Source organism: Sciurus vulgaris, assembly GCF_902686455.1.
Source record: "Sciurus vulgaris genome assembly, chromosome: 5".
NCBI classification, from domain to species: Eukaryota; Metazoa; Chordata; class Mammalia; order Rodentia; family Sciuridae; genus Sciurus; species Sciurus vulgaris.
The window spans coordinates 116,457,335-116,484,882 of NC_136465.1; the positions used below are offsets into that span (position 1 = coordinate 116,457,335).

At 44.3% G+C, this 27,548-nt stretch overlaps 1 protein-coding gene across 6 annotated transcripts; it reads right to left on the reverse strand.

The window, feature by feature from the left end:
- Positions 1-1,940: 1,940 nt before the first annotated feature.
- On the reverse strand, positions 1,941-9,944 carry NFE2 (nuclear factor, erythroid 2). 6 transcript variants are annotated; one of them, XM_079141560.1, is made up of 5 exons: positions 9,650-9,769; positions 6,851-7,090; positions 5,278-5,427; positions 4,354-4,523; positions 1,941-3,229 (listed from the first exon to the last, which is right to left on the reverse strand). In XM_079141560.1, exons 4-5 carry the CDS (start codon positions 4,465-4,467, stop codon positions 2,219-2,221), a joined length of 1,125 nt encoding a protein of 374 aa, XP_078997686.1. In that variant the 5' UTR covers positions 4,468-4,523; positions 5,278-5,427; positions 6,851-7,090; positions 9,650-9,769; the 3' UTR covers positions 1,941-2,218. The 6 variants fall into 6 exon arrangements, with proteins under 6 accessions (XP_078997686.1, XP_078997685.1, XP_078997684.1 ...); XM_079141559.1 differs by lacking the exon at positions 5,278-5,427 and having other exon boundaries at positions 6,851-7,030; positions 9,650-9,786; XM_079141558.1 differs by lacking the exon at positions 5,278-5,427.
- Between the last annotated feature and the right edge of the window lie 17,604 nt (positions 9,945-27,548).

The window sequence follows — 27,548 nt, forward strand, 5'->3', positions numbered from 1 at the left end:
GGTTACAGATGTGCGCCACCATACCTGGCAAATTCCATGCGCGCATATATATATATATATACATATATATATATATATGTATATACATATATATATATATATGTATATACATATATATATATATATATATGTATATACATATATATATATATGTATATACATATATATATATATATATGTATATACATATATATATATATGTTTTGTTTTGTTTTTGCTGTCAATGGACCTTTATTTATATGTGGTGCTGAGAATCAAACCCAGTGCCTCAGTGCTAGGCAAGGCAAGCACTATACTACTGCACTATAACCCCAGCCCAAATTCCATATTTTTCACATGAGGAAATAAGACTAATGATGTTTGAGATCCTGTAACCACTTGATCTTATAACCCAGATAACTTACAACTTTTGCTTTAGATTAGCACATACCAACTACATGTTTTGTCTTCCCATTAGAATGTGATCATGAAAGCAGGGCTTTCCTTTTCACTCTCCAATACCTAAAGCTTAGTGAGTAAATATATGTTGACTATCTAAATATGCCTGTGAATTACCTTCAGTGAGCTTGGATAGGAAGAGAAAAATCCTCAATATCTGATGTCCTTCATGGATACAATCAAACTTCTGAACAGTGAGTCTAAGACCCTGCTGCACTTTATGACTTGAAATGTGGGAATATTTTCAGTATTTTGAGAAAATATAATGTTGGCAAATTGGAATATCTTCAAACCTGTTAGAAATAGGAAGCTTGAGGCTTCTTTTATTCCTTAAACCCAGGCTAGAGCCCACATGTTTGAGAATCTGTAAGCTTGAAGATTCTACATCTCCCATGTCCCACATAACTTGTCTTTTAGGTCTCAAACTCTGTACTATCAGAACCTGAAAGTGTGTTTTCCCTGTTGGGATGGAGTTTGTAAAATTGTATAGTAGGCTAGAGGTAAAACATTGCAAAGAGGTAAGCAGTGTGATTCAGTGACTGAGAAGATTGAGAAATACCCAACTCCAAACAAAGAGATTGTATGGTGTCAGGGAGGTTTGATTGAACTTTGATGTGACTAAAGAATTTAAAACTTAGTTTTATATCCTGACTTTTTTGGAATAAGGTTAATAAAGATATTCAAGGTCTTGAAGAGGGTCCCAGAACAAGGATGGGTAGTGTTTATCTAACATAGCCAAAGTTTTTATAGGAATGCACATTTTACTTCACTGTGGAGTGGGTTTTACCAGGGCTTGGGTATGAAATGCTCTGAAACTTTGGTATCTAATCAAACTCAGTTTTCTGAGAGCGCTGGCACATCATGACCAAAGTTGAGAAGCAGGAGACGGAAAAAAAGGCTGTCTTTTTTGTGCTACACAGATTGAGAGAGGAGAGTCTATCTAAACAGGTCATGAAGGCACACACCTGTTATCCCAGCAATTTGGAGGATTGCAAGTTCAGGGCAATTGAGTGAGACCCTCTCTCAAAAATAATAAAGGACTTGGAGTATGTGTATGTAGTTCAGTGGTAAAGCATCCCTGGGTTCAATCCCCAGTATCCAAAAAAAAAATCTAAACCTCAGGGACCTTGCATGGAGGGTCCATCCATGCTTTGGCAGCTCTACTGGCCACCAGGGAGTGTGGGGTTCCTCAGATCATCCATTGCCCCTGATTCTGTAAAGGGGGATGAAAATGGGTAGATCTCCAAACTGCTCAAGCTTAAATTTTGTGTGTACTTGAAATGAGTTTGGCAGCATTCCCTCCCCACCCCCAACAAACAGTGCCCTAGGAATGCTCAACTTCATTGCCCAGGTCCCTCAAGAAAGAAAACACAATGGAAAGCTATTTCTGCAGAACTTTTTATAGACCAAAGTCTATACTAGAGGTGGAGGTTGGAGGCCAGTAAGCTAAACCCCTCCCCTGGCCTAAAGACAAGCCTCATTTTCATTCCCATCCCCTGTTCTTGTTTGTTTGCAGTGCAGAGGATTAAACCCAGGGCTTTGCACATGCTAAGCATCCTATGCAAGCAAACAAACCCTCTACCACTGAGCTGCAGACACTGAGCTGAGTCCCCAGTCAAGGCAAGCCTCTTTAAACACAACTTGAAGCTTCCAAATGCCAGGGTTCCCCCTTTCTTCTTTAGTTCTAGAAAACTCAGTGTCTTCTGGATCTCGAGGTTCCCTTTATCAGAAGGGAAAGAGGGAAATCCCCATTATCAGTTCCCATCTCCTCTGAGCCAGCTCACTCCGTGGCCTCCATCTTGGTCCCCCGGGGCACCAGGAAGATGGCCCCATCTGCAGCCTGTTGCAGAGCGTACTCATCAGGGGAGTAGCTGTTGCCAGATTCATCCCTAAGGTGCTGGAAAATGTCACGATACAGCTCTGCCAGCTGTTGGCGCATGACCTCCAGGGTACGGTCTGCCTCTCCCCGGGCCCTGAGAAGCCTTTCCCTCTCATTGCCCAGCCGCTCCAGCTCTCGTTCCAACTGCACAATGGTTTCCAGCTTTCTCTTACGACAGTTCTGGGCAGCCACCTTGTTCTTGCCCCGGCGACGGATGTCCCGAACTAGTGCCAGCTGGCTCTCAGTCAGCGGGTACCGTGCCAACAGCTCATTAAAGTCATCTACCGGTAAGTTGACAATCTTGTCCGTAGGGAAGGGAATCTTCATGGCCAGGGCCCGTCGCTCATCCCGACTTCCTGCCTCCCCCCGTGCAGTAGGCTTAGGGCGCACAGGGCCTGAGGAGGGCTCTAAGGCCATGGGGGTCTCAGCAGGTGGTAAAGCATAGTTGGGGTGGGCCAAAGAGTTGGGCATAAGTGAGTAAGGGTACTCCACTGGATACATCTCTACATACTCATTCCGCCGCCGACCAGCCTCTGTCCCCTCCAGCTCAAGAGATTCAGCATCACTGTAGTTGAGGGATAATCCCGAGTCTGATTCTGGGTCCTCTTGGGGCTTTGGTGGCCCTGTTGGCAGCCCAATGTCCAGAAGAGTTAAGGGGTCTGGGAGGGGCTCACTGAGCAAGCCTGAGAGGGTCAGTGGCTTAGAGACTGGAATGGCCATGTTGCCGTAGGAGTATGGGGGGTCTTCTGGAACATGAGTCGCAGATGTTGGGAGCTCATAAGGTGGTGGAGGAAGTGGAAAACCTGCATCTGGGTGGATTGAGCAGGGACAGTAGGTTGGGGGTGGTGGAGGTGCAGGGTATGGGGCTGGGGCTTGGGGTTCAAAGGATGGTTCACTTGGAGCATTTAGACCCTGCAAGGAAAGAGAAAAGAGTTCGGAGACAGGCTACCAAAGAGAAGCCAGTCCTATCTCAGAATCAAATGGGGTCCTTCCAAAAGACCCAATGAGCAGTAACAAGAGGACAGAAATGTACCCCAAATTGTAAGCTTCTTGCAAAGTAGTGATGCAACCATTCCAAGAAGAAAGCAGCATAAGCAAGAATAGAGGTCACTGGGGTCAGACTTCAGAGAAGGCCACCTAACATTGGAACAAGTATAGAACCTCCTCCTCAAGAGAAGCTCTTACTGGATTAAAATGGTTCCTGCTCCATTATTTCCTTCAGGAAGGCAAGTTATTGTTAGCTAAGATGACCCCTCAGAACCCCATTCTGCTATGGTAATCTAGGGTCAAAGGGTCAAGTTCAGTCCCTAGCCATGCTCTGGATGCCAGCAGAGGGAGCTGTTGTGTGGAAGGAGGGCCTAGGGCAGATCCTGAAGGTGCCAGGCCTGGTGGCTGGGAAAGGAAAAGGGCAGGCACAGAGCCAGGACTGGGGGCTAAGAAGCACCTTGGGAGCCTGCACAAGCGCTACCCTCTAACTCTTCAGTCCCTCTGTATCTGCCCAGGTGCAGCAAGGAGAGAACATGCTGGAAACAAGGCCCCCAACCCACGTAGAGGAGCCACCCTGCTCCAACTCAGCTGGGGACAAAGGCATCATTGTTAGGCCAACAGACACCCCTTTGTCCAACTTGTAGGAGGAGAGGACCCCGGCATAGTCTGACTCCCCTTCCTGAGGCCCCTGAACGACTGCTCTGCTACCTGGGGGAAAGGGGCCCTGTTGCTAAGGGCAGGGGGAGGAAATAAGGGAAGATGAGCAGGACTGGAGGAGAGGGAGGTTAGAGAAGGTGAGAAAGGGAGGGCAGAAAAGGAGAGAGGGTAGAGAGAGGTGAGCAGTTGGTTTCTGAGAGGGGCCTCCACCCTAATCAAACACTTCCCTCCCCATCACCCCTACCTGTCATCCATGCTCCCTTCTCCCCACTGTCCCTAGATGTTTCCATCCACATCTCCCATTCTCCAGCACTTCTTTTCCAGAATCAGCAACATCGCCAGCCTGAGGCCTGCTCCCTCCACCCCTCTCCCAGTTCTCCCCTCCTGCTCACCTGCAGCTCAGCAATGGACATGATCTCTTGCCAAGTCAGTTCCATCTCGCCCAGCTCCACAGTGGGCAGCTGTGTCACCCTGTTCCTGCTCTGCTGAGGAGGACACGGGGGCATCCTACTGGGCCAGGGTCTGGTCCAGGTTCCCCCAAAGCCCAAAGGGCACCAGCAACCTGTGTGGAAGAAAGAGAGGCATTAAAGAAGCTTCTGCTAGGGCCAACAAGTTTGTCCTTTCTCTGTGGTGGTGTTCCCTCCAGCTTTACCTGAGGGGAGGGAGACCTTGCCTCCTCAGGTGGTTGATGATGCTAGACTCATCAACCACCTCCTTAGGCTGGAAAGTCCTTTTGTGTGTTGTGGTCTCCCTCTCAGCTACCATGGCCATGGCCAGTTCCCTTAGGAGCACAGTAAACTTTTACCTTAATTTCAAACAAGGTGCTTTCTCCTTGCCCTACTTCTTACTCTCCAAAATTCTATTCCTGGTCAGAGACAGGGTCAGATCTTCTGAATCTTTTAAACTTGGTTTGGTTTTCCATTTGGGTAAGAAATATCAGGAGTCATCCCAGCTTTCCTCCTGTGTCTTCAGTTTTAGGATCTCAGCCTTTTCTTCCCAAGATGAGAGTGAGTGGGGATCCCCAAGGAGTGTGTTTGGGAAGTGCAGACAGCCCCTCCCCTTCTCTGAGATAGGGCCCAGGCCTGGTGGCTGATAGCAGCCCTGCCCTCTCCTCCTATCCTGACCCTGGGCTCCCCTGCCTGGGCCAGATAAGAGGTTTATCAGCCACAGACAGCAGAGGCAAAAAAGGAATGGGCTCTGGAGACACTGGACCTCTTCCCTGTGTTCCCACAGGGTCATCTTGGCCATACCCCAACTCACATAGACAGGGGTCTTTCCTCTTCCAAGTAAATATGACAAGCATAGCAAAGACTTACTAAGTACTTGTCAGAACTGTTCTAAGCCAAGCATGTTGGTGCACTCCCTTAATCCCAGCAAATTGGGAGACTTCAGCCTTCAGCAGGAGGATCACAAATTCAAGGCCAGCCCCATCATCTTAGTGAGACCCTTGGTGACTGAGCAAGACCCTGTCTCAAAGAAAAAGAAAAGAAGAGAAAGAAAGAAAGAAAAAGAACTATTTCAATGCTTTACAAGCATTATTAATTTATAAGATTGATTTTCACAGCTAGATGCAGTGGCACACACCTGAAATCCCTGTGACTAGGAAAGCTGAGGCAGGAGGATTGCAACAACTTAGCAAGACTCTGTCTCAAAATAAAACATTAAAAGAACTGGGGATGTAGCTCCGTGTTAAAGAGTTCATGGGCTCAATCCCCAGTACGAAGAAAAAAAAAAAAAAAAAAAGATTTCCACAGATCCTACAAGGTCTTTGACCCAAGCTTGAAAAGTGGCAGGATGTGATCTGCTCACCCATAATGCCTCCCAGGTACCATTCCTGGGTCTCCATTCTATGGCCTCTATTGGCAGTCTATCTCAGCCAGTTCTTTCTGTGGTGTCTCAGTCTCTTTTCTCTTCTGGCAATATCTCTTTATTTTTTTATATTTTATTACCAGGGATTGAACCCAGGGGCACCTTACCACTGAGCTACATTTCCAGGCCTCCCAACATTTTTTTTTTTTTTTGAGACACTAAATTGCTGAGAGTAGCCTGAAACTTGCAATCCTCCTACCTCAGCCTCCTGAATTGCTGGTATTACAGGTAGGCACCACCATGCCCCACTGGGCAATATCTCTTTAGACCTTTGAGTACCACACTCCCTTCCACCGCCTATTCTTTCCTCATTTATAAAACTAGGGAGTTGGACAAGTTGAACTTGGAGGTAGGTCTCTTTCTGCTTGACAACTTAAAATTCTCAGTAAACTCTCATCCCTGTTTGTCTTCTCTCTGCCAGTCCCTTTCCTTGTCCTACCTTCCTATTCCCTGACACCTATTCTCCCTTCATCTTTTCACCCTGTCTTCAGCAAGAGATTCTGTGTAGCTTTGGCAGTGGTTTCCTGATCTCTTAGGGCCAGACACTGCGTGCCCACGCTCGCCCCCCCCCCCCCCCACCGCCATATAAGTAAAGAAAAGCAGGCTAGCCATGAAGGAAACTTATAGAAGGACAGAGGACAGGACTGGATAACCTCATATGTATAACATTGGGCCAATCACCACAAGGATAGACCATCACAAATATTTAATATGAAATTTACTCTTGGACTTACCACAAAATTAGGGGCAAGATCCTCTTTTGAAAGAGGATCTCCCTGAACCTCGCCTCCCCACCTTGTTACAGTGCCATCCCCAGAGCTAGGAGTTGATGTAGGCACAGGCCCTTGGCCAGTGGGCAGAGTGGGTGGGGTGTTTATGTCTGTCCAGGATGCCATTTCAACACCGGAAACCCACCCTCCCCCACCCAGGTTTGGCGGAAATTGCCCAAAGGCAAAGTGAATGGAGAAGGGGACTTGGAGGGTAGGGACATTGATTCTTGCTTCACAGTTCTTCACCCACCTCACTCCTCCTTTGTCTCTCCTTCTGTCTTCCTGGATCTGAGTCTAAGGTGCAGTACAAAGATTCTGCCCTAGGAGGCAGGAGACCGGGTTCTCTGGCCTTCAAGATGCAGGACGTTGGACAAATTATCTCACATTCAGTCTCTTCCATCAGATGGAGACAAGACTGAAGACCTCATAGCTGAGAGGAAATAGACTGCATCTAGCTCTGGGAGTCACAGACTTTGTGTACCACGTTCACCTGGGATACATGTAAAAAAAGATTCTGGAAAGCTCTTAAAAACCTGCAGGGTTGAATTCATAGTGCAGGAAATAGGAACCGGCCTTTTAACAAGTGCCTGATGATCATCATGCAACAGGCCAATTTCACCATGAGAAACACTAAAAGAGTCCATCTGTATGGATTTACAGGTAAGAACACAAAGCCAGAAAGGAGATCAGCAAATTTTGTCTATACTTCTTCTAGCTTCAAAACTTTGATTCAGGGGCTAGTGATATAGCTCAGTTGGTAAAAGTATTTGCCTAGCATGCCCAAGACCCTGGGTTCAATTCCCAGCACCACCAAAACAAAACTTGATCCAGGCAGTTCCTCTCTGAGCCTAGATATCAGTCCTTTCTTCTATTTTATTTTATTTTGAGACAGGGTCTTGCTAAGTTTCCAAGGCTGGCCTCAAACCTGTCATCCTCTCTCCTCAGGCTCCTGAGCAGCTGGGATTACAAGCATGCACCACCACACCTGGCCATATCAACCCTTTCCAATGAAGACATGGAGCTTGGTCTCCACCCTCTTCCTGTAATAGGAAAATGAGAAAACTGGAAGAAGAACAGGGGGAGGCAGGAGACTGAGAGGAGTTGGAGACCTCTGGACCAGCATGAGCCAGCTGTCTGGTGAAGCAACAGGGTTGCTTCTCCAGGCTACAGGGGAATTGGGAGCCTGATGTTCCCAAAAACTCAAGAATGAGTGATGATCTTTATAACAACAATAGGCTTTTGGGGTCCTGGGAGCCTGCCTTTCAGAGGACCAGCAAGTTGGCAGCTAGTGGATAGATCCCTGAGGAGGGTGTAGTCAGAACTGAATCAAAGAGAATGGCCATAAAGAATGCAGACACAGCTTGGTGTGGTGGCACAAGCCTGTAATCCCAGCAGCTTGGGAGGCTGAGGCAGGAGGATCGTGAGTTCAAAGTCAGCATCAGCAATTTAGCAAGGCCCTAAAAAACTCAGCGAGACCCTGTCTCAAAATAAAATCTTAAAAAGGGCTGGGGATGTGGCTCAGTGGTTAAGCACCCCTGGGTTCAATCCTGGTACCAAAAAAAAAAGGAAATACTGGTAAAGTGAAGTGGACTTCCCTGTATCCCTTTTCTTTTGTAACAAGCAGCTCTAATCTTGAAGTCACACACCACTGTACTCCACTCCTTCTCTTATTACTCAACATTATGGATCAGGTAGAAATGGAGCCATCATCGGGGACTAAAATCCATCCTCCTAACTCTCCAGATGGTCTCCCAGTCAGAAGATTTTTTTTTTTGCAGTGTTGAGAATTGAATCCAGTTCTTATACATGCTAAGTAAGGCTCTAACCCTGAGCTATACCCCAACCCCCAGGAAGATCATATCACAGTCCCAAAATGCTCACAGAATGATAAGGGCCTTTTGCTCAGGGATACAGAATCATTTGGAGAAGGATGCTGGGTAGAGGAAGACATTTGGCCCCCACTGCTGCCCCAGGGCTCTTTGACAAGGGGGTATGATAGAGAGAGGGGGCTTGCCTCAGGGTCCCTGTTCTAAGGCTTATTAGCCTACCCCCACTTCTCTGGGTGTCGATACAGGAGAAGGATGGGGAAGGATCAGTAAAACTTGGAGTGTGGGTTGGCAGGTGACCAACTTAGTTAAAAATATTAGGAAGAACTTCCAAAGAGCCAGAGGCACACAGAGACAAGATAGAGAAACTAAGGGAAGGAAAAGGGAAGAGAGATTTGGGCAGAGTGAGCTCAGTCCTCTGGGGACATACATGACTCAAACATGTATATGGGAACAAGGGAGAGAGGGAGACAGGTTTCTGCTATCTTGTCATTCTATCCCTACACCCCAAATTCCACTCCTCTGAGACCAATGACTAGAGACTCCCAGCCTCAGCAGATCATAGCCCACTCCCATTCCCTTCCACCACATCCCCACTCCCCAAGTAGCCAAGTTCCAGATGGAAGGAAGGACACTGCGATTGGGATGCCTTCCTCTCTGTTCCAGTGCCAGCTGATTTCGACTGCCACTGGGCCCAGAAGAGAGAAGGGGCGATGGGAGGCAAGAACCCAGCACCCTTCACCCGACTAAACACATCCTGCTGAAGCAACACTTCTCAGATGTCCAGATATCCAGTGTTTCCAAACCCGCCATTCACCCAGTCTTCCCAGCAGGCTGGACGATGTAGCAGAATGAAACGTGTGAAGGAAAGGGTGTTACCATAACACAAACACCAAAAGGGTCTTCTGGTATCCCCAGGACCACCCACCAATTGAAAGGTTCCTTCTCGCTACTCGCCAGTCCCTCAGGAGTGCCTCTGAGGACCACTATGTGGTCGGCACCCACAGCCTCCCATCAGAAGGATCCCAGAACACCCAAGAAGCCATCTAGATCTTCTCCCAGAGGAGTTCCCAAAGATGTCAAATTCCTAAACCAGGGGCAGTCTGGGAAGGTCTCCTAGAAACACTCAGAAAGTTTTCTCCCTCCACCTCCTCCACCTCCCCAGCGTGCCCCTGGGGTTCTACTTAGAATCACTCCCCTCCCCCACCCCACCCTTCAGGCACCTGTGGCAGAATCCAAGCAGGGTGAGGCAAGAGATGAGGCTCCGGGTGTTGTCTCTGGGGAGGCTAGGTCAGAACTGACACCTCCTGGGCGAGGATCCCTGTTACCTCTGAGAACCGGCCAGGGCTGCGCCCCGCCCCCGGGCCATTGCCTGGCGCTGAGTGTGGAGGTTCCAACCCGCTGAGCGCAGGCAGTCCCGAAGCTGGCTGGAGCACCGGCCTTGTCTCTGAAGCCCTCGGCCTGAGTTCTCAGTCCTTCCTCCAACCCTTCCCTTTCCCCGTGGCCCTCCTCTCCTCCTGCCCCTTCTGGCCAAGAGAGGAAACTTGAGCCCGGTGTGGTTTCTGCCCACACCCTGCCCCCGCCTTACTCCCGGCCCGCGGGGGCATGCAGGGCTTCAAGCCTCTCCCAGCCCTCCTTTTCAGCCCAGGAGTCCAGCCAGGTCTGCGTTTCTCCCATGCATACGATGAATTTCAACTTGATGGTCCACTCGAGAGTGACCTCTAAACTGTATGCAGGTTGGAACCGCTTTCCTCTGCCCCCGTGGCTCTCTTAGGGACAGGGAAACTGAGTCATAGCAAGGTGAAGGGCAGCTAAAGGTAAGGACCAGCAGTCTAGCTTCCCAGTTGTATGGGCAGGTGGGCATATAGGGCATAGCCTTCGGGCATTGCCTTCGTTTAAGGAACACCTAGGCCCTGAGAACAGGGTTAGGGACCTATTTGAGGGAGGAGGGGCTGCTGCTGGCTGCTTTGATGTGTCCTTTCACCTGTAGACTTCTCCCTTTCCCCCTCAGCCTCAGATGTTGGGGAACAAAGGCTTCTTTCTTGGCCAAGTTTTTTGTTTTGTTTTGTTTTGCTTTCTTTTGTCAGTGTGTGAGGGGACCTGGGTGGAGGGCTGCCCAGCAAGGAGATTATTCACCTCCCATAAAGGAGCCTCTGCCTCTGCTTCCTTTCTTCCAGGCAAGATATCCAAGCCACCTGGCAGCCACATACCTTGGACAGACCAGGATGCATGTGCAGGTTATCAGATTCGTCCCCAAGCAGCCTACCTGTACCCCTAGAAGTCTCCCTCATTCCTGCTTTTGTCTTCAAGAGTTTGATCCAAGCTCCAGGCCAAACAGATCTCTCATTAGAGAGGAGAAATCCTTCTTCCTCCCAATTTTGAGTAGTTTTCAGCTGTAAGGAAAATCCTTCATGTCTAGCTTCAGTACTTAGAGCTGCAGCTTACACTTTTTCTTTTTCTTTTCTTTTTTTTTTTTTTTTTTTTTTTTTTTTTTTGGACCAGTGATTGAACCCAGGGGAACTTAACCAAGAGTCACATCTCCAGCCCTGTCCAATTTGAAACAGTCTTGCTAAGTTGCTTAGGGCCTCGCTAAATGGCTGAATTGCTGAGGCTGACTTTGAACTTGGAATTCTCCCTCAGCCTCCAGAGGTGCTGGGATTACAGGCATGCACCACCACAGTCAGCTACTTTTTCTCTATTTTTCTTTTCATGATGTTCAAATTAAACTGGAAACATTTGAAGACTGGGGAAGCAGACAGGTGCCACTCCAAGGTAGGGCTGGCGTTCAGCCAACACATTCTGATAAGATTGTGTTCGCTGTGAAAATAATGGAAAATATTCTGTCCCAGTGGATAAACAACAGCTGCTGTGAGCCCTCCAAAGGTTCCTTCGGCATTATACCACTACCTTAGCCACCCCAGTTCTCTCCTAAGACCCCCACAACCCAGCAATATAACCAAGCAAGGAGAAAAGAAATATTGATACCTCAAGGAGCCTCATGAGCAAGCTTGCCTTGCTGGGATTAATCAATGCCCATGCCAAACCATAGCTAAGTGCTTTGCATTCCATCTCTATCCCAGCAGATCATGACTGTGCATGCATGATTTGTGTAGGACAGAAGGCAATCCAAATGACTTCATTATATATTACATGTGGGCTCAGAATCTCTTGACTGGGGCTTGAATCTGGGTCACATACATGGGCATTCAGGTACAACTCCCTCCCTTACATATTTACTTGAACCCCTCATAGGGGATGAGGAATGGTGATATCACACTTGTGGCTGATTATACGATGATATCAGGTTACAGATAGTCCACAAACATTTATTGAATGAGAACTACCAGTTTAGGACAATGCATTGCAGATACAACTATAGATAACACAGCCTTATCATTCATTCACTCATTTAACAAATACCTGTCGAGTGCCTACTATGTTTTACATTCCAGACACACAAAGATGAATAAGACATGGTTTATATCCTCACCGTGTAGTTGAGGAATCACATTTATAAAGTTCTATCTAAAATGTTGTGAAGTGGAAGAGGAAAACAAATTCTACCTGGTGATATTCAGAGAAGGCTTCACAGATGAGATTGACAGTTGAGGGAGGCTGTGGTAAAAAAGAAGTGTGTGAGGGCCTGAGTTTGATATCCCTAGCACTGCAAAATAAAAAACAGAAAGAAAAGAAAAGGAAAATACACCTGAAAATTGTAACTGGGGCTGAATTGTAAAGTTAAGCTATGGAGACTCTATTCTATTCTATAAGCAATAGGAATTCTTTGTTTTCTTTTTCGTACTGGGGATTGAACCCAGGGGCATTTAACCATTGAGCCACATCCCCAGCCCTCTTTAATTTTTTAAAAATTTTTTATTTATTTATTTTTTTAAGACAGGGTCTTGCTAAGTTGCTGAATCTGGCTTTGAACTTGCAACCCTCCTGCCTCAGCCTTCCAAGAAATTTTTAATTTATTTTATTTTTTTTTTTTATTTTTACTGGGGTTGAATCCAGGGTTAATACTTTAATACTGAGCTACATCCCCAGCTCTATTTTTTTTATTATTTTGAGACAGGGTCTTGCTAAGTTGCTGATGGTTTCACTAAATTGCTAAGGGTCTTGCTAGGTTGCTGAGGCTGGTATTGAACTTGTGATCCTCCTGTCTTAGCCTCTGGGATCACTAGGATTACAGACATGCAACACACCCAGCAGGAAGAGGGATTCATAGAAGTGTTTGGAGTCCTTTACTACTTACTTGTAGGGACAGAGGTAGTAGGTGAGCTAAGTGCAGACAGCCTTCACTTAGGCAGCTGGCTAGGCAAGGGGTCTCTCCCACCTCCCAAAATTCCCTCCTACAGGAGGAAGCCTTTTCCACGCTTCCAGGCTATGTCCTGCATCCCCAGCACCCTTTCCAGACCTCAGGGGGAAGGAATCAGTCCTTTAGCCCCCTCCTCTCAGATCCCTAAAGTTCAGAGGCAAGACCCTTCTACCTTAAGTCTCCTGTGCTCAATTTACAACTTCCAAGGAAATAGGTGAGTGCTGGCTTGATGGTTTGGTTTGTGCCTGTGGCTCAGCAAGGCAGTGATGCCTAAGACATTCCTATACCCAAAATTCTTCCACTTCAACAAAGGTAGCAGAGACAGAATACAGAGAAAAATGTGGCCCCATAGCTTTACGATCCTCTCATTCTTCACCTATGCTGCTCACCAACCCCTAAAAGGTTAAATTGTTACCATCTCTGGTCAACCCACCCCCACCCCCACCCTCACCCTTACAATGTGTGTGCACACCACCATCAGCATCAGGTCAAGCCACAAGCAATGTTGCCAAACACTCCACTGGCTTATGCAACCAGCTTCCCGAGAAGAGAAGGGTGCGGTGGGTAGAGGTGGAACCAGGGGAGGGCCATGGGTCCCAGAGGGAGCTGGCTGCCCTGCCTGCTTGCCTACTGGTCTGACCACAGTGGCCCCAGAGGGCGGGGATAACACTGGCCCTTTATCAGTGCCCCACAGGGTTGCACCCGCCACCCCCTGGCTTCCTCTCTCAACAGACGGAAAGGGGAGGCAGCCACAGGGGGCAAGGGGAGGGCTGGGCGTTATCCTAGGCAACAGAGTCGGGCGGTTACCCCGGATGGGGGAGGTGGTGAAGGACTGGGACCAGGGAATAGTGAGGCCTCGCTTACTAAAGGGGGAATGGTATAAACTGAGGCCCAGATGGTGAAGCCAGATCTCGTGAGCCATCCACTCCGTTTTCCTTGTTTGTTTTCAGTGTTCTAGTTTGGGTAAGGGTAGATTTTTTTTTTTTTTTTTAATTTTAAGTTTTTTGAGGACCCAGGCGCAGTGGTGCATGCCTGAAATCCCACCAGCTCAGGAGGCTGAGGCAGAAGGATTGAAAGTTCAAGGCCAGTCTCAGCAACTTAGGGAGGCAATTTAGTAAGACCCTGTCTCAAAATAAAAAATAAAAAGGGCTGGGATTGTGACTCAGTGGTTAAGCACCCCTGGGTTCAATACCAAAAAAATTTTTAAAAAGTCTTCAAGGAGGTTCCTTCCTTTGATAAGAACTCCTTTTTGTGTGTGTGTGGTGCTGGGGATTAAACCCAGGGCCTTATGCATTGCCAGGCAAGCACTCTACCAGCTGAGATACATCCCCAGCCCTGATAAGAACTCTTGTAAGGATTGACTCAGGAAATGAGGGAGACTGAGCTCCACTCTCAGGCCAAAAGGGAATTGTATAGGACCAAGGCTCCTAGATCCTGGCATCTATACCCAGCAAGACAGATGAGTCTAGCCAGGCATAGTGATGCATGCCTGTAATCCCAGCCACTTAGATGGCTAAGGCAGGAGGATCACAAGTTCAAAACCAGCTTCAGCAACTTAGTGAGGCCCTAAGCAACTCAGCAAGACCCTGTCTCTAATAAAATATTTAAAAGGGCTGGGGATGTGGTTTGGTGGTTAAGACCCACTGGGTTCAATCCCTGGTACCAAAAAAAAAAAAAAAAAAATGAGTCTAGAATACCCTAAAAGAAATAAACTCTGGGGCTTAATTATAAATCTAGAAAGAGCTGGGGATATAGGTCAGTGGTAGAGCATTTACCGAACAGACGCAAGACCCTGGATTCCATCCTCAGCGCTATAGACAAAACAATCTAGAAAGAGAAATAGGGTCCGTGGTGTATAGTAGAATGAGGACTAGATCTTAAATCAATCCGTCTCTCTCTCTCTCTCTCTCTCTCTCTCTCTCTCTCTGTCCCCCCCCCCCCCCCGCCCCTCCTTCTCTCTCTGTCTCCTTTTGGGATCCTGACTCTTAAGACCCAGGCTTGGGTCCTGGCATTTATTGGCTGTGCGGCCTTGGCCAACCCATTCTTTCTTTCTTCCTTTTTTTTTATATTTTTGGGGTGTGTGTGTTTTACTGGACATCAAGTCCATGGCCATACATATGTTAGGCAAACACTCTTTCTCTGAGCTACATTTTTTATTTTTTATTTTAATACAGGGTCTGCTTAGTTGTTGAGGGCCTTGCTAAATTGCTGAGGCTGGCCTTAAATTTGCAATCCTCTTGTCTCAGCCTCCAGAATGGCTGGGATTATAGGTCTACCACCTCTGGCCCAACTCCACCAATTTTTTTTTTTTTTTCTTTTTTAGTTGTAGATGGACACAGGATCTTCATTTTATTTATTTATTTTTTATGTGGTGCTGAAGATCGAACCCAGTGCCTCACACATGTGAGGAAAGTGCTCTACACTGAGCTACAATTCCAATCCACAACTCCATTGTTTTGCATTTTAGTTCCTCAACTGCAAAATGGAGATAATGACCATAATACCTATTTAGTGGAGGTGTTGGAAAGATAAGTGGAATCAATATTAAAGTGAGTATGGGGTCCAGGGCTCTCTCAAGTGATAGAGTGCTTGCCTAGCATGTCGAAGGACCTAGGTTTCAATCCCCAGCAACCTTAAAATGAAATAAAAATACAGTGAGTCCTGTTACCATTAGGAGATGAATGCTTAGGTACCTGGGGTTTGAGGAACTGAGAACACCTTATCTGGAGGCCAGACTCTGGTGGAGAGATGCTTTGGTAGGACTGAATCCACTGGGCAGGTTGATTCTAGGACTAGGTGTTGGTGGCTAGACTTCCAGGAATTAGCCCTTAGGCCAGGGCTCTTCCATCCCAGCATTGTCAGGCCGGGCTGGTGCTAGCCACCCAGGGGGCACAGTGCCAATCCTGTGGGCTTCAGTCACCTTCCAGGAACCTCAGAATCCCTACCCCACCCCACTGTTGAAATGCCCTGCAGTGGGTGGAGCTGTCTAGGAAGTCCCGCCCTCAGAGGATGGAAGGTCAGTTGTCAGGCTATTTACTTACCCCTTTTCACAGGATCTTACTTGTTCCAGCATCCTGTGTGCGCCTGCTGCTTCTCTCTGCACAGAATACTCTCCTTGGCTCTTTCTACAATCTGAGTAGAAGAGAGATCTGGATTCGAGTTTCAGCTCAACGCTTAGCAGTGTGGACTTGGGCAAATTATTGAACTTTCTTGAATGTAGATTTTACCTTGGTAAATGGGGAGAACAGCGCTTCCGTCACAGGATGTGTGGGATCAGATGAGGCAACATACATGCAGTGTTCACTACTGAAAGTACATTAATGTTAGTTCCCTTCTTATCTACTCTCCAAGGCCCAGTTCAAGTCAAGCTCTAGTTCCACAACACTTTTTCTGACTGCTTTAGCACATATGCCTATTTCTCTTCTCTAATCTCTTTTATAGTTAACCTCATTTAAATAGTTTCTAATGGAGGGGCTTTGTTTTTTTGCAGTACTGGAAATTGAACCCAGGGTGCTCTAACACTGAGCTACATCTCCAGTCTTTTTTGTTTTTAATTTTAAGATAGGGTCTTGCTAAGTTACACAGACTGTTCTTCAATTTGTAATCTTCCTGCCTCAGACTCCTGAGGAGTTGGGATTATAGGCATGTGCCACCATGCCTGTCTAAATGTTTTCCTTTCTTTTTTCTTTTCTATTTATTTATTTATTTGAGACAGGGTCTCACTAAATTGCCCAGACTGACCACAAACTTATAATCCTCTTGCCTCGTCTTCCCAAGTAGCTGAGATTATAGGTGTGCGCCTCTGTGCCCAGCCCAGCTAAATATTTTTTAATTGAACCATATGATTTTGTGTTTTACTATATTATCCTGTAACAATGATGATATAAACTGTATTGTATACTTTTCCCAGGCATCATAGAATAATGGGTGAAAGCATGCATTTCAGAGTCCAAAATGCCTGCACCCGAACTGTGGCTCTGACATTTATATTTTTTATGGAGGATTGAACCCAGGGGCACTTTACCACTGAGCTACATCTCCAGCCTTTTTTTTTTTTTTTTGGAATCAGTGGTTTACTTCTCATTTACTTTTTTTTTTTTTTTTGGTGCTGGGGATTGAACCCAGGGCCTTGTTCATGCGAGGCAAGCACTCTACCAACTGAGCTATATCCCCAGCCCCCTCCAGCCTTTTATTTATTTATTTATTTATTTATTTGGTTCCAGGGATTGAACCCAGGGGTGCTTAACCACTGAGCCACATCCCCAGACCCCTTCTTTTTTCTCCTTTTTTTAAGAAAATTTTTTTTTAGTCGTTGATGGGCTGGGTCTTTAATTTATTTACATGCAGTGCTAAGAATTGAACCCAGTGCTTCACACATGTTAGGCAAGCGCTCTACCACTGAGCCACAGCCACAGCCCTCCCCAGGCCTTTTATTTTTTATTTTGAGACAGGATCTCCCTAAGTTGCTGAGGCTGGCCTCGAACTTGTGATCCTCTTACCTTAACACCCCCACCCCCGCCATGTTACTAGGATTACAGGTGTGTGTCACTGTGCCTGGATGACATTTACTTTGAGATCTCAGACAAATTCTTTAATTTCTGTTTGTTTTGTTGGTATACTAGGGATTGAACCTAAGGCCTCAGCATGCCAGCCAGGCAAGTGCTCTACCACTGGGCCATATCCCCAGCACAATTTCTTTAATTTCTCTGAGCTTAATTTTTTTTTTTTTTCTGAGCTTAATTTTATCCATCTGTAATTTGGGGATCATACCAATACTTATTTTAAATGTAAATGAAAAAAATTAAATAAGTTTAAAAATGGTCAGATACATTAAATTCAGTAACTCAATACCTGGGATAGAAAGCACTGTCAAATGGTACATATATGGTACAAATAGTCACTATTATTAAATTATTAAATAAATACTAGATATCAAATTATCATTATTCAGTTAAATTCTTATTAACTAATAAACTTTTTATGGGCAGTATTATAGTCTATTTTTTTAAATATATATTAAGTGTCTAGTTCTGAGTATTACGTGTAGTTATTCATTCAACAAATATTTATAGAGTGTGTACTCAATTGCTATATTCAGAAGATACCAAGATAATTAAGGTGAGATCCTTGCCATTGGGCAATCACAGTCTAATGGAGCAGACGCACAAATAAGCAAACAACTGGATATGACCAGTGACGTGTAAATGGCTAAATTAAGTTCTCTGAACCCAGGGACTCAGGAGGCTGTGATGGGAGGATCAAAAGTTAGAGAGGAATCTTACATATAGCACATTGAGACACAGCTTGGGCAACTTAGTGGGACCCCCATCTGGAAAAAAAAAAAGAAAAAAAAAAAAGAAAGAAAGTTCTTTGAGAACAAAGGATCAAAGGATTGGCAGCAAGTAATGGATACAAAGATACTAAAAAGGACTCCAGGAGGAGGTAAGTCTTTCAACCACTCTTTAAAAAAGTAATTGTCTTTTGTAGTTGTAGAGGGACAGAATGTCTTTATTTTATTTGTTTATTTTTATGTGGTGCTAAGGATTCAACCTAGTGTCTCACTCATGCTAGGCAAGGGCTCTACCACTGAACTATAGCCCAGCCCCTTTCAACTACTCTTGAAGAAAAAAAGAGCCCAGATTTTCTTGGGAGAAAAATGGGAATCAACATTCCAGCTAGAAAAATCAATATATGTAAACAAACAGTTGTGGGAGACAAAGGTTTGATTTATGGTAGCATATAAGAGCCCGTTGTAAAATGAATTTTGGGTGGAGAGAAAATTTCCAGAGTTTTCCTGAGACAGCAGGTAGGTCATGGCGGCCAAGGCTCAAGGATCCCTCCCTTGCAAGAGTCTAGTTATCTGTCAAAGTTTTCAGCCCCCTCCCTTCAAGTATCTTGGGGCAGGTTGTGCTGACCCATCCCAGTTTTCCTGGGAGAACTCTGAGGGCTTTACTGAGTGACTTCCCATCTTGTGAATGACTACTTTGGCCAAAACTAACAAGGAGGGGTTTTCTTAACTGTGGTGGACCCAGGCTTCTTTGGTTCCTCAAAATTTCATGTACAGCACATTGAGACACAGGATAAGAGGTCATCTCATTTGGCATGGTGACTTGGGCCCCTTCCCAATTCTCTCATATTTAAACTTCTTCCCCTAAAGACTGTCTCCAAACCAGGACCTTACACCCTCCCTGTTGGCAGTCCCTTTTTCTGTTCTTTGTGGTTGCAGTTAAAACCATCCCATAACCTGGTTGCTGCTGCCCCTGGCTATGTTTTGCCAAAGAATGAGACACCCACAAGGAGGAAGGTGTAGGGCTTCTAGCTTCATCTCCCCACAACAATCAGCTTTCTTTTTCCAGAATGAGGATCTAGAAAAGGAGAGACAGAGGCCCGTACTGAGGATTGGTAGAGAGCCAATCCTCTCTATCAGTCGCCCAGTCAGAACAGGAAAAGCACACATCATTGCTCCTTTCTCTTCGGTGGCAGAAAAGGTGGAAAGAAGAAATAAGGGAAAAACAAGGATTGGAAAAGAAAAGGAAAACTGGGCAATTAATTCAGTCTAGAGAAACCCATCTGAATGAGCCTGTGTCTCACAGTGCTTACCGTTGTTTTTTTTCCTTTGGTGGTACTGGAGATTGAACCCAGGGGTGCTCTACCACTGCACTACATCCCCAGTGCTTACTACTTTTTTTTTTTTTTTTTTAAAGACTGCTTTCTCTCTCTCTCTCTCTCTCTCTCTCTCTCTCTCTCTCTTTAGTTATAGATAGATACATATCTTTATTTTATTTATTTTTATGTGGTGCTGAGGACCAAACCCAGTGCCTCACACTTGCTAGGCACTGAGCCACAAACCCCAGCCCCCTTATGACTTTTTGAGACAGGATCTTACTAAATTGTCCAGGCTGACCTTGAATTTATAATCTTCCTGCCTTGGCCTCCTGAGTTGCTGAGATTACAGGTACACACCCGACACTCAGTTGGGGGGCCCAGGGCCTTGAGCACACTGTGTGGGTGCTCTACCACTGAGCTCACAGCCCTTCTGTTTACATCTTATTTCTTTCCCACACCATATTACCCCTTTTCCTACCCTAACACCCCTCCTCCCACCTCAGTGCCCCTCCTCCCACAATGACTTTTTTTTTTTTTTTTTTTTTGGTACCAGGAATTAAACCCAGAGGCACTCAGCCACTGAGCCACATCCCCAGCTCTTTTAATTTTTTATATTGAGACAGGGTTTTGCTAAGTTTCTGAGGGCCTTACTAAATTGCTGAGGTTGGTTTTGAACTTGGGATCCTCCTGCCTCAGCCTCCTGAGCCACTGAGATTACAGGCGCCCAGCTCCCACGATGGCTTCTAAACTATTCTTCTTATTTTTATGTATGTATGTATGTATGTATATATTTATTTTTGCCATGCTGGGGATCCATCCAGTTTCTTGAGCATGCTAGGCAAGCTCTCTACCACTGATCTACACTCCTGGCCCATATTTTCTTTTCTTTTGTTCCTTTTCTTTTTCTTTTACTGTGTGTGAATGTGTGTGTGTGTGTGTGTGTGTGTGTGTGTGAGAGAGAGAGAGAGAGAGAGAGAGAGAGAGAGAGAGAGAGAGAGAGAGAGAAGAGAGAGAGAGAGATAGGAGAGAGAGATAGATACTGGAGATTGAACCCAGAAGTCCTTTGCTACTGACCTATATTCTCACCACTTTTTAAAATTTTTAAAAATTTTGACAGTGTCTTGTGAAGTTGCTGAGGCTGCTCTCAAACTTTAGAGCTTCCTCCCTCTGCCTCACCAGACAGTGGAATTACAAGCATGTGCCACCACACCTGGCCCTATTTTGTTTTCTTAAATCATTCATTCATTTCCCTCTTCCTATCCAGAACCATAAACTTGCAGGCACTTTTTTGCTCCTCTCCCCCTCCATCAAACTTCCTCAGGAAACATTTCTATTTAAACCCAATAATTCAGCTTCTCCTTGTCTATACCTGGGCAGCTAAACACTGATGGAGAAAAATCTCAGAATCTTGCTAACTAGTATCACTTTAAATTTACACGTCCAAAACTCAACATTGCAAACTAATGTTTTACTTCTCCAGCAAATTCTCTTTTCTACTCCATGCAATGACTGTTTCACACCTTTTCTCTTCTAAAATCTCTAACACCATCTCTACTTTCCTCTCAGTAGATGACCTTGCCTCACATTTCATTGATAAAATAGATACAATCAGCTGATACAAAATCCACTAGTTTATTTATATCTATTCTCATATGCATGGCCTTCTACTTCATTAAGATGAAAGAAGGGGCTGGGGTTGTGGCTCAGAGGTAGCGCGCTTGCCCAGCATGTGTAAGTCACTGGGTTCAATCTTCTGCACCACATAAAATAAATAAATAAATAAAACAAAAGTAAGGGGAAAAAAAATGAAAGAAGTATCCCAATTCCTAAGGCCATCCCTCTCAGATGGCTGAAGGGAGGAGCAAATTAGATTCCCCTGAGAGCACACACTGCTAGTTCTGCTCCACAGCAATGTTGTTTTTTATACAGCTGACAAAGTGTGATGGAGTTCTGAGGAAGGGTGACAAAGTAATTCAGAGGTTGGGCTGGATCTCAAGCAGCAGTCTAAAGAATTCATCCAGGGAACTGGCAGTGTAGCTCAGTGGTAGAACATTTGGTTAGCATGCATGAGGCCCTCCTGGGTTCAGTCTCCAGCGCTGAAATAAAGAAAAAAAGTTTGTTCAGGTAGTACTTCCAACCCATCCCTTCGGATGCAGGTAGCAGCAATATAACCCCAGGAACATTCGTCTTTGTGGACTCAAGTTTCATCATAGCCCTATGTTAGGGAGCCACCTCTGATGCCTCGGAGACAAGCCAGCTATTGTTACGTTGGAAAGGTGCTACCCTTCTACTCTCTCCCCAAGATCTGCTTCACTGCCAGGAATACCCTTCTGAGACCCCAAGGCTCAGGGTGTTCTAACCAGCTGCACTGTGGTAGGGATGTGCCCACAATTCCAGGCGGACAGCTGGAACTGCACGTGTGTGCTCTGCTGCCTGCGATGACCACTGCTCATGCTGTTTCCCATTCGGCATTTCTGGAGTGGATCAGCCTATGATGGCTGTAGCGAGAGGTGGAGCAAGCCTGGGCTGGAGCTGAGGTGTGTGGAGCCTACTTGAAGTGAACTATGTGGCCCCCGGCAATTTTTTTTTCTTATTTCAAGACAATTTGAATTACTTTTTTGAGTCTCCAGTTCACTTTAGAATGGAAAAACAAAACTTAAAAAAACTCCTCTTTTTCTCTCTCTGAACACATGAAATAAGGTTCCATTCAACCCTGGGTTGATGTTAATGACAATAAATAGAAACATTGCTGATTTAGCTGGGCTTGGTGCATGCCTGCAATCCCAGTGGCTGGGGAGGCTGATGCAGTAGAATTGTAAATTTGAAGTCAGCCTCAGTGACTTAGTGAGCCCCTGCTCAAAATTTAAAATAAAGGGGGATGGGCAACTAGGGGTATAGTTCAGTGGTAAAGTACAACTGGGTTCAATCCCAAGAAACACAAACACACAAACAAACAAAAAGAAACAGAAATATTGCTGATTTGTTTTCTGTAAGAAGATCCAGATCTTGGCTTGAACCCAGAGGTTCAATTTTGGTCAATTAATTCAACTCAGAAAACCCACTTATACCAGATGTGGTGGCACACCCCTGTAACCCCAGTGACTCAGGAGGCTGAGGCAGGAGGATTGCAAATTTGAGGCCAGCCTCAGTAATTTAGTGAGGCCTTAAGCAACTTTAATAAGACCTGTCCCAAAATTTAAAAAAAATACAAAGGACTGAAGACTTAGTTCAGTGGTAAAGCGCCCCCTGGGTTCAATCCCCAATACAAAAAAAAAAAAGAAAGAAAAAGAAAAAAAAAAGGAACTCACTTATGCTGACCAAATTTAAGAGAGAATAACATATAAGCCATATGGTTGATTTACATGTTTCTACAGAAAACTCACAGTGGCCTAAACAATTCCGTAAGCTGATAAAATAGTTGACTACTTTGGAAGGCAAATATGATAATTAGAAGGTTTTTTTAGTGAACAAGGTGAAATTAATTGGATAATTTTCATGACTACAAGAAATGCATCCAGCTGGGTGTGGTGGCATAAGCATGTAATCCTAGCAGCTCAGGAAACTGAGGCAGGAGAATTGTGAGTTCAAAGCCAGCCTCAGCAACTTAGTGAGGTCCTAAGCAACTCAGCGAGACCCTGTCTCTAAATAAAATATAAAAAGGGTTAGAGATGTGGCTCAGTGTTTAAGCACCCCTGGATTCAGTCTCCACTATCAAAAGTTTTAAAATTTACAAAAAAAGAACTGGGGGCTGGAGTTGTGGCTCAGTGGTAGAATGCTTGCCTGTCATGTGTGAGACCCTGGGTTTAATACTCAGCACCGCATATAAATAAATAAAATAAAAGATTTATTGACAACTAAAAAAAAATTAAAAAAAAAAAAGAACTACATTCATGTCCTTTATAAAGATATAAGACGTTCATTCATGTTGGTCAAACAGGAAATCTTCCCTACATGTCACTGGAGAAATACAATTTTTTTTCCCAGGGGAGAGGATTCTTTGTAGATGACCTCCCAACTTCCCCCTTCTTATGAAAAAAAGGTACAATTCAATTGATTGGGTTTCCGTTCTAGACAAGTTAATATAATTGATTCTTTTAATATCCCCTTCAGCCATGTTATTATAATTGATTGGGTTAGAGTTTGATTGTGTTAGTGCTCCAGCCATTTCACTTTAAGTGATTAGGTTGCTAGTGCTATAGATATGTTGATAGAATTATGTTCTTCTGAAACTACATCAGATCATCTGCTACTTCTACAGATGACTAATCTAATCCATTACACTTTGCCTTCTCCTACTTTTACCTGAGGAACACAATATTTTGGGGACAGCTTTCTGTTATTATTTTGTGTTCACTGAAAACTGAAGAATGGCAATGGGTTCCTAGTTGATCTTTCTGCCTTCCATCTCTCTTCCAATCCTTTCAGCATACACAACTATCAAATTAATCATCTCAAAATTAGTTCCCTACAATCTACAAAGTAGGATAAAACATTTGCAATTCATGTATCTGATAAGGGTCTAGTGGCCAATACATACACACACACACAATCTTACAATTCAGGCCTGGGGATATAGCTCAGTTGGTAGAATGCTTGCTTAGCGTGTATGAAGCCCTAGATTCAATCCCAGCATCACCAAAAGCAAACAAACAAAAATCTTATAATTCAACGGTCAAAAGGCAACCCAACATAAACATGGGCCAAGGACTTGAATAGACATTTTTCCCAAGAACATATGCAAATGAAAACAAGCACATACAAAAAAATGCTAATATCATTAGTCATTTGAGAAATGCAAATCAAACCCACAATGAGACACCACTTCATATCCACTAGAATGGTTGTAAAAAAAAAAAAAAAATACAAAAACAAGACCAAAAAACTCAAAGAAAAAAGTGTTAGTAAGGGTGTGAAGAAATCTGAACCCTCATATATCGCTGTGAAGAATGTAAAATGGTAGCCAGGCACGGTGGTACATGCCTGAAATACCAGTGGCTGGGGAGGCTGAAGCAGGAGGATTGAAAGTTCAAGACCAGCCTCAGCAATTTAGTGAGACCGTAAGCAACTTAGCAAGACCCTGCCTCAAAAGAAAAAGTAAAAAGGGCTGGGATTTGGCTCAATGATAGAGTGTCCTTGAGTTCAAACCCCAGTACCAAAAAAAAAAAAAAGAAAAAAAAAGAAAGAAAGAGAGAGAGAGAGAGAATGTGAGGAATGTGAAATGATGCAACCATTGTAGAAAGTAGTAAGTAGTTTGAAGAAAATTAAATAGAATTTATCATTGCTAGGTATATATTCAAAAGAATTAAAAACAGGCACTCAAAAAAAAATATTTTGAAGTACCAGGGATTGAAACCAGGGGCCCTCTACCACTGAGCTGTATCTCTAACCCTTTTTTATTTTCTAATTTTTATTTTTATTGATATGGGGGATTGAACCTAGGGGTGTTTAACCACTGAGCCGTATTCCCAGCCCTTTTTTATATTTTATTTAGAGACAGGATCTCACCGAGTTGCTTAGTGCTTCACTAAGTTGATGAGGCTGGCTTTGAACTCATGATCCTCCTGAATCAGCTTCCTGAGTCACTGGGATTACAGGCATGCACCACTCTGCCTGGCCCTTTTTTATTTTTGAGACAGAGTCTCACTAAGTTATCTAGGCTGCCCTTGAACTTGTGAACCTCCTGATTTTACTTCTCAAGGAGTTTTTCTTCCTTCCTTCTTTCCTTTCTTCCTTCTTTGTACTAGGGTTTGAACCTAGGGGCCTTCTGCCATTGAGCTACATCCCCAGCTCCTTCCGTTCTTTGGCTGAAATACTCCTCCCCCAAATATCCATGTGCTTCATTTTCCTTACTTCTTTGAGGTCTTTCATCAAAAGTCTGCTTCTCAAAAACAAACAAACAAATAAATGTTTTAAAGTTCTTATTGTAAGGTCTTCCTTGACGATGACGACTGTGTTGAACTTCCTATCTCCCACTCCTGCCACACCATGAATGATACCATTCCAAACTGTGACCTCTTTTTCAGCTTTAATTTTCTCCATATCATTTATCAAAATATAACCTCTTATACAGTTTATTTTTTATTTTATTTTATTTATTTATTTTTTGGTTTATTGTCTGCCCCTGCCCTGAAACTAGAATGCAAGTTATAGGAGAGAAAGGACTTGTCAGTTTTGTTCACTGCTTTATCTCCAGTGGCTAGACTGAGTGCCTGGTTCATGGTTGGCCATCAATAAACATTTTTGAATGAATGAACAGAATAGAAATATTTACAAACATAGCTTCATATGATTATAGTCTTGCCTTTTTACTTCATTTATTTTGGGAGATCAAATCCAGAGTCTTGAGCATGTTAGGCAAGTGATCCACCACTGAGCAACACTCCTAGCCCCAAGTCATTCTCATATAGATATAGATATATATATACATATATATATTTTTTTTTAGTTGTCAAAGAACCTCTATTATTTATTTATATGCAGAGCTGAGAATTGAACCCAGTGCCTCACACATGTGAGAAAAGTGCTCTACTACTGAGCTACAACCCCCGCCCTATATTTTTTAAATGAAAAAAAAAAAACAAAAAAACAAAAAACCAGAATCATACCTCATAAATTACTCTGCCACTTACTTTTGTTGTTTAATATGCTATTGATCTTTCTCCAGTTTAATGCATACAGAACTAACATTCCCATTAGCTCATATTATTCCCCTATGGATAGATAATAAAAAAATATTTTTGCCATTATGTTTTTTTTGTTTTCAGTGCTGGGGGTTGAACCTAAGGGAACTATATCACTGCATTACATCCCCAACCCTTTTCATTTTTTTTTTAAGATTTAAAATTTATTTATTTGTTTGTTAGTTAGTTAGTCATATTTGTTTTGGGTACCAGGGATTGAACTCAGGGGCACTCAACCACTGAGCCACATCTCCAGACCTTTTTTGTGTTTTATTTAGAGACAGGGTCTCACTGAGTTGCTCAGGGCCTCACTGAGTTGCTCAGGGCCTTGCTAAGTTGCTGAGGCTGGCTTCGAACTTGCTCTTCTCCTACCTCAGTCCCCCAAGCCACCAGGATTACAAGTGTGAACCACTGTGCCAGCCTGTCCTTTTTGTTTTCAAGACGGAGTCTCAGGGTCTCGCTGCTGGGGAGTGATATTGGCTAAATTATATTGACATATTGATTGTGTGCATGTATAAATATGTAACATCTAATCCTATCAATATGTACAACTATAATGAACCAATTAAAAAATGTGGAAAAAAAGACAGTCTTGCTAAATTGCTCAGCCTGGCCTTGAACTTTCCATCCTCTTGTGTCAGTTTCCCCATTACTAGGATTACAGGTGTGTGCCATCATGCCCTGTACAATACACATTCTTTTTCTTTTTCTTCTTTTTTTTTATACCAGGGATTGAACCAGGGGTGTTCAACCACTGAGCCACATCCCAACTGCTTTTTAATTTTATTTAGAGACAGGGTCTTGCTGAGTTGCTTAGGGCCTCTCTAAATTGCTGAGGCTGGCTTTGAATTCACAATTCTCCTGCCTCAGCCTCCTGAACCTTTGGAATTACAAGCATGCACCACCAAATTTGGCCACATTCTTATATATGTATCATTATGTATTGGGTTGTGTTTTTCTTTCTCTAGGAGAGGATATACCCATGTTTAATTGTATAGGATACTGCCAGAACAGTTTTCAAAAGAGTGTAACAGTTCCAACTCCCACACCAACTGGTCCCTCTATGGAAGCTTTCAAAGTGTTTCATAATCTGGCCATGAAGTACCTTTCCAGTTTCCATTCTCCATTCCTCCATTCTCTTCCCTTTCTCTCTCTCTCTCTCTCTCTCTCTCTCTCTCTCTCTCTCTCTCTCTCTCTCTCTCTCTCTCTCTCTCTCTCTCTGCTTTTTGCTGGTATTGGGGATTGAACCCAGGGGCACTTTACCACTGAACCACATCCACAGCCCTTTTTGGTTTTTATTTTGAGACAGGGTCTAAGTTGGTTAAGGCCTTGATCAATCACTGAGGCTGGTCTTGAATTTGAGATCCTCCTGCCTCAGCCAGCCTCCTGAGCTGCTGGGATTACAGGCTTGCACCATCATACCTGGCTCCCATATATTTTTTTTTTTAATTGGTGCATGTTATGGTTTCAATATTAGGTGTTCCCCCAAAACCCACAAGTAAGACAATTCAAGAAAGT

Excerpts from the sequence above, each read along its gene's own strand:
- NFE2 (XM_079141563.1), bottom strand. The coding sequence starts at position 4,467 with ATGCCCCCGTGTCCTCCTCAGCAGAGCAGGAACAGGGTGACACAGCTG. Across the intron at positions 3,230-4,353 it reads TGTCCATTGCTGAGCTGCAG|GGTCTAAATGCTCCAAGTGA; the intron begins GTGAGCAGGAGG and ends CTTTCCTTGCAG.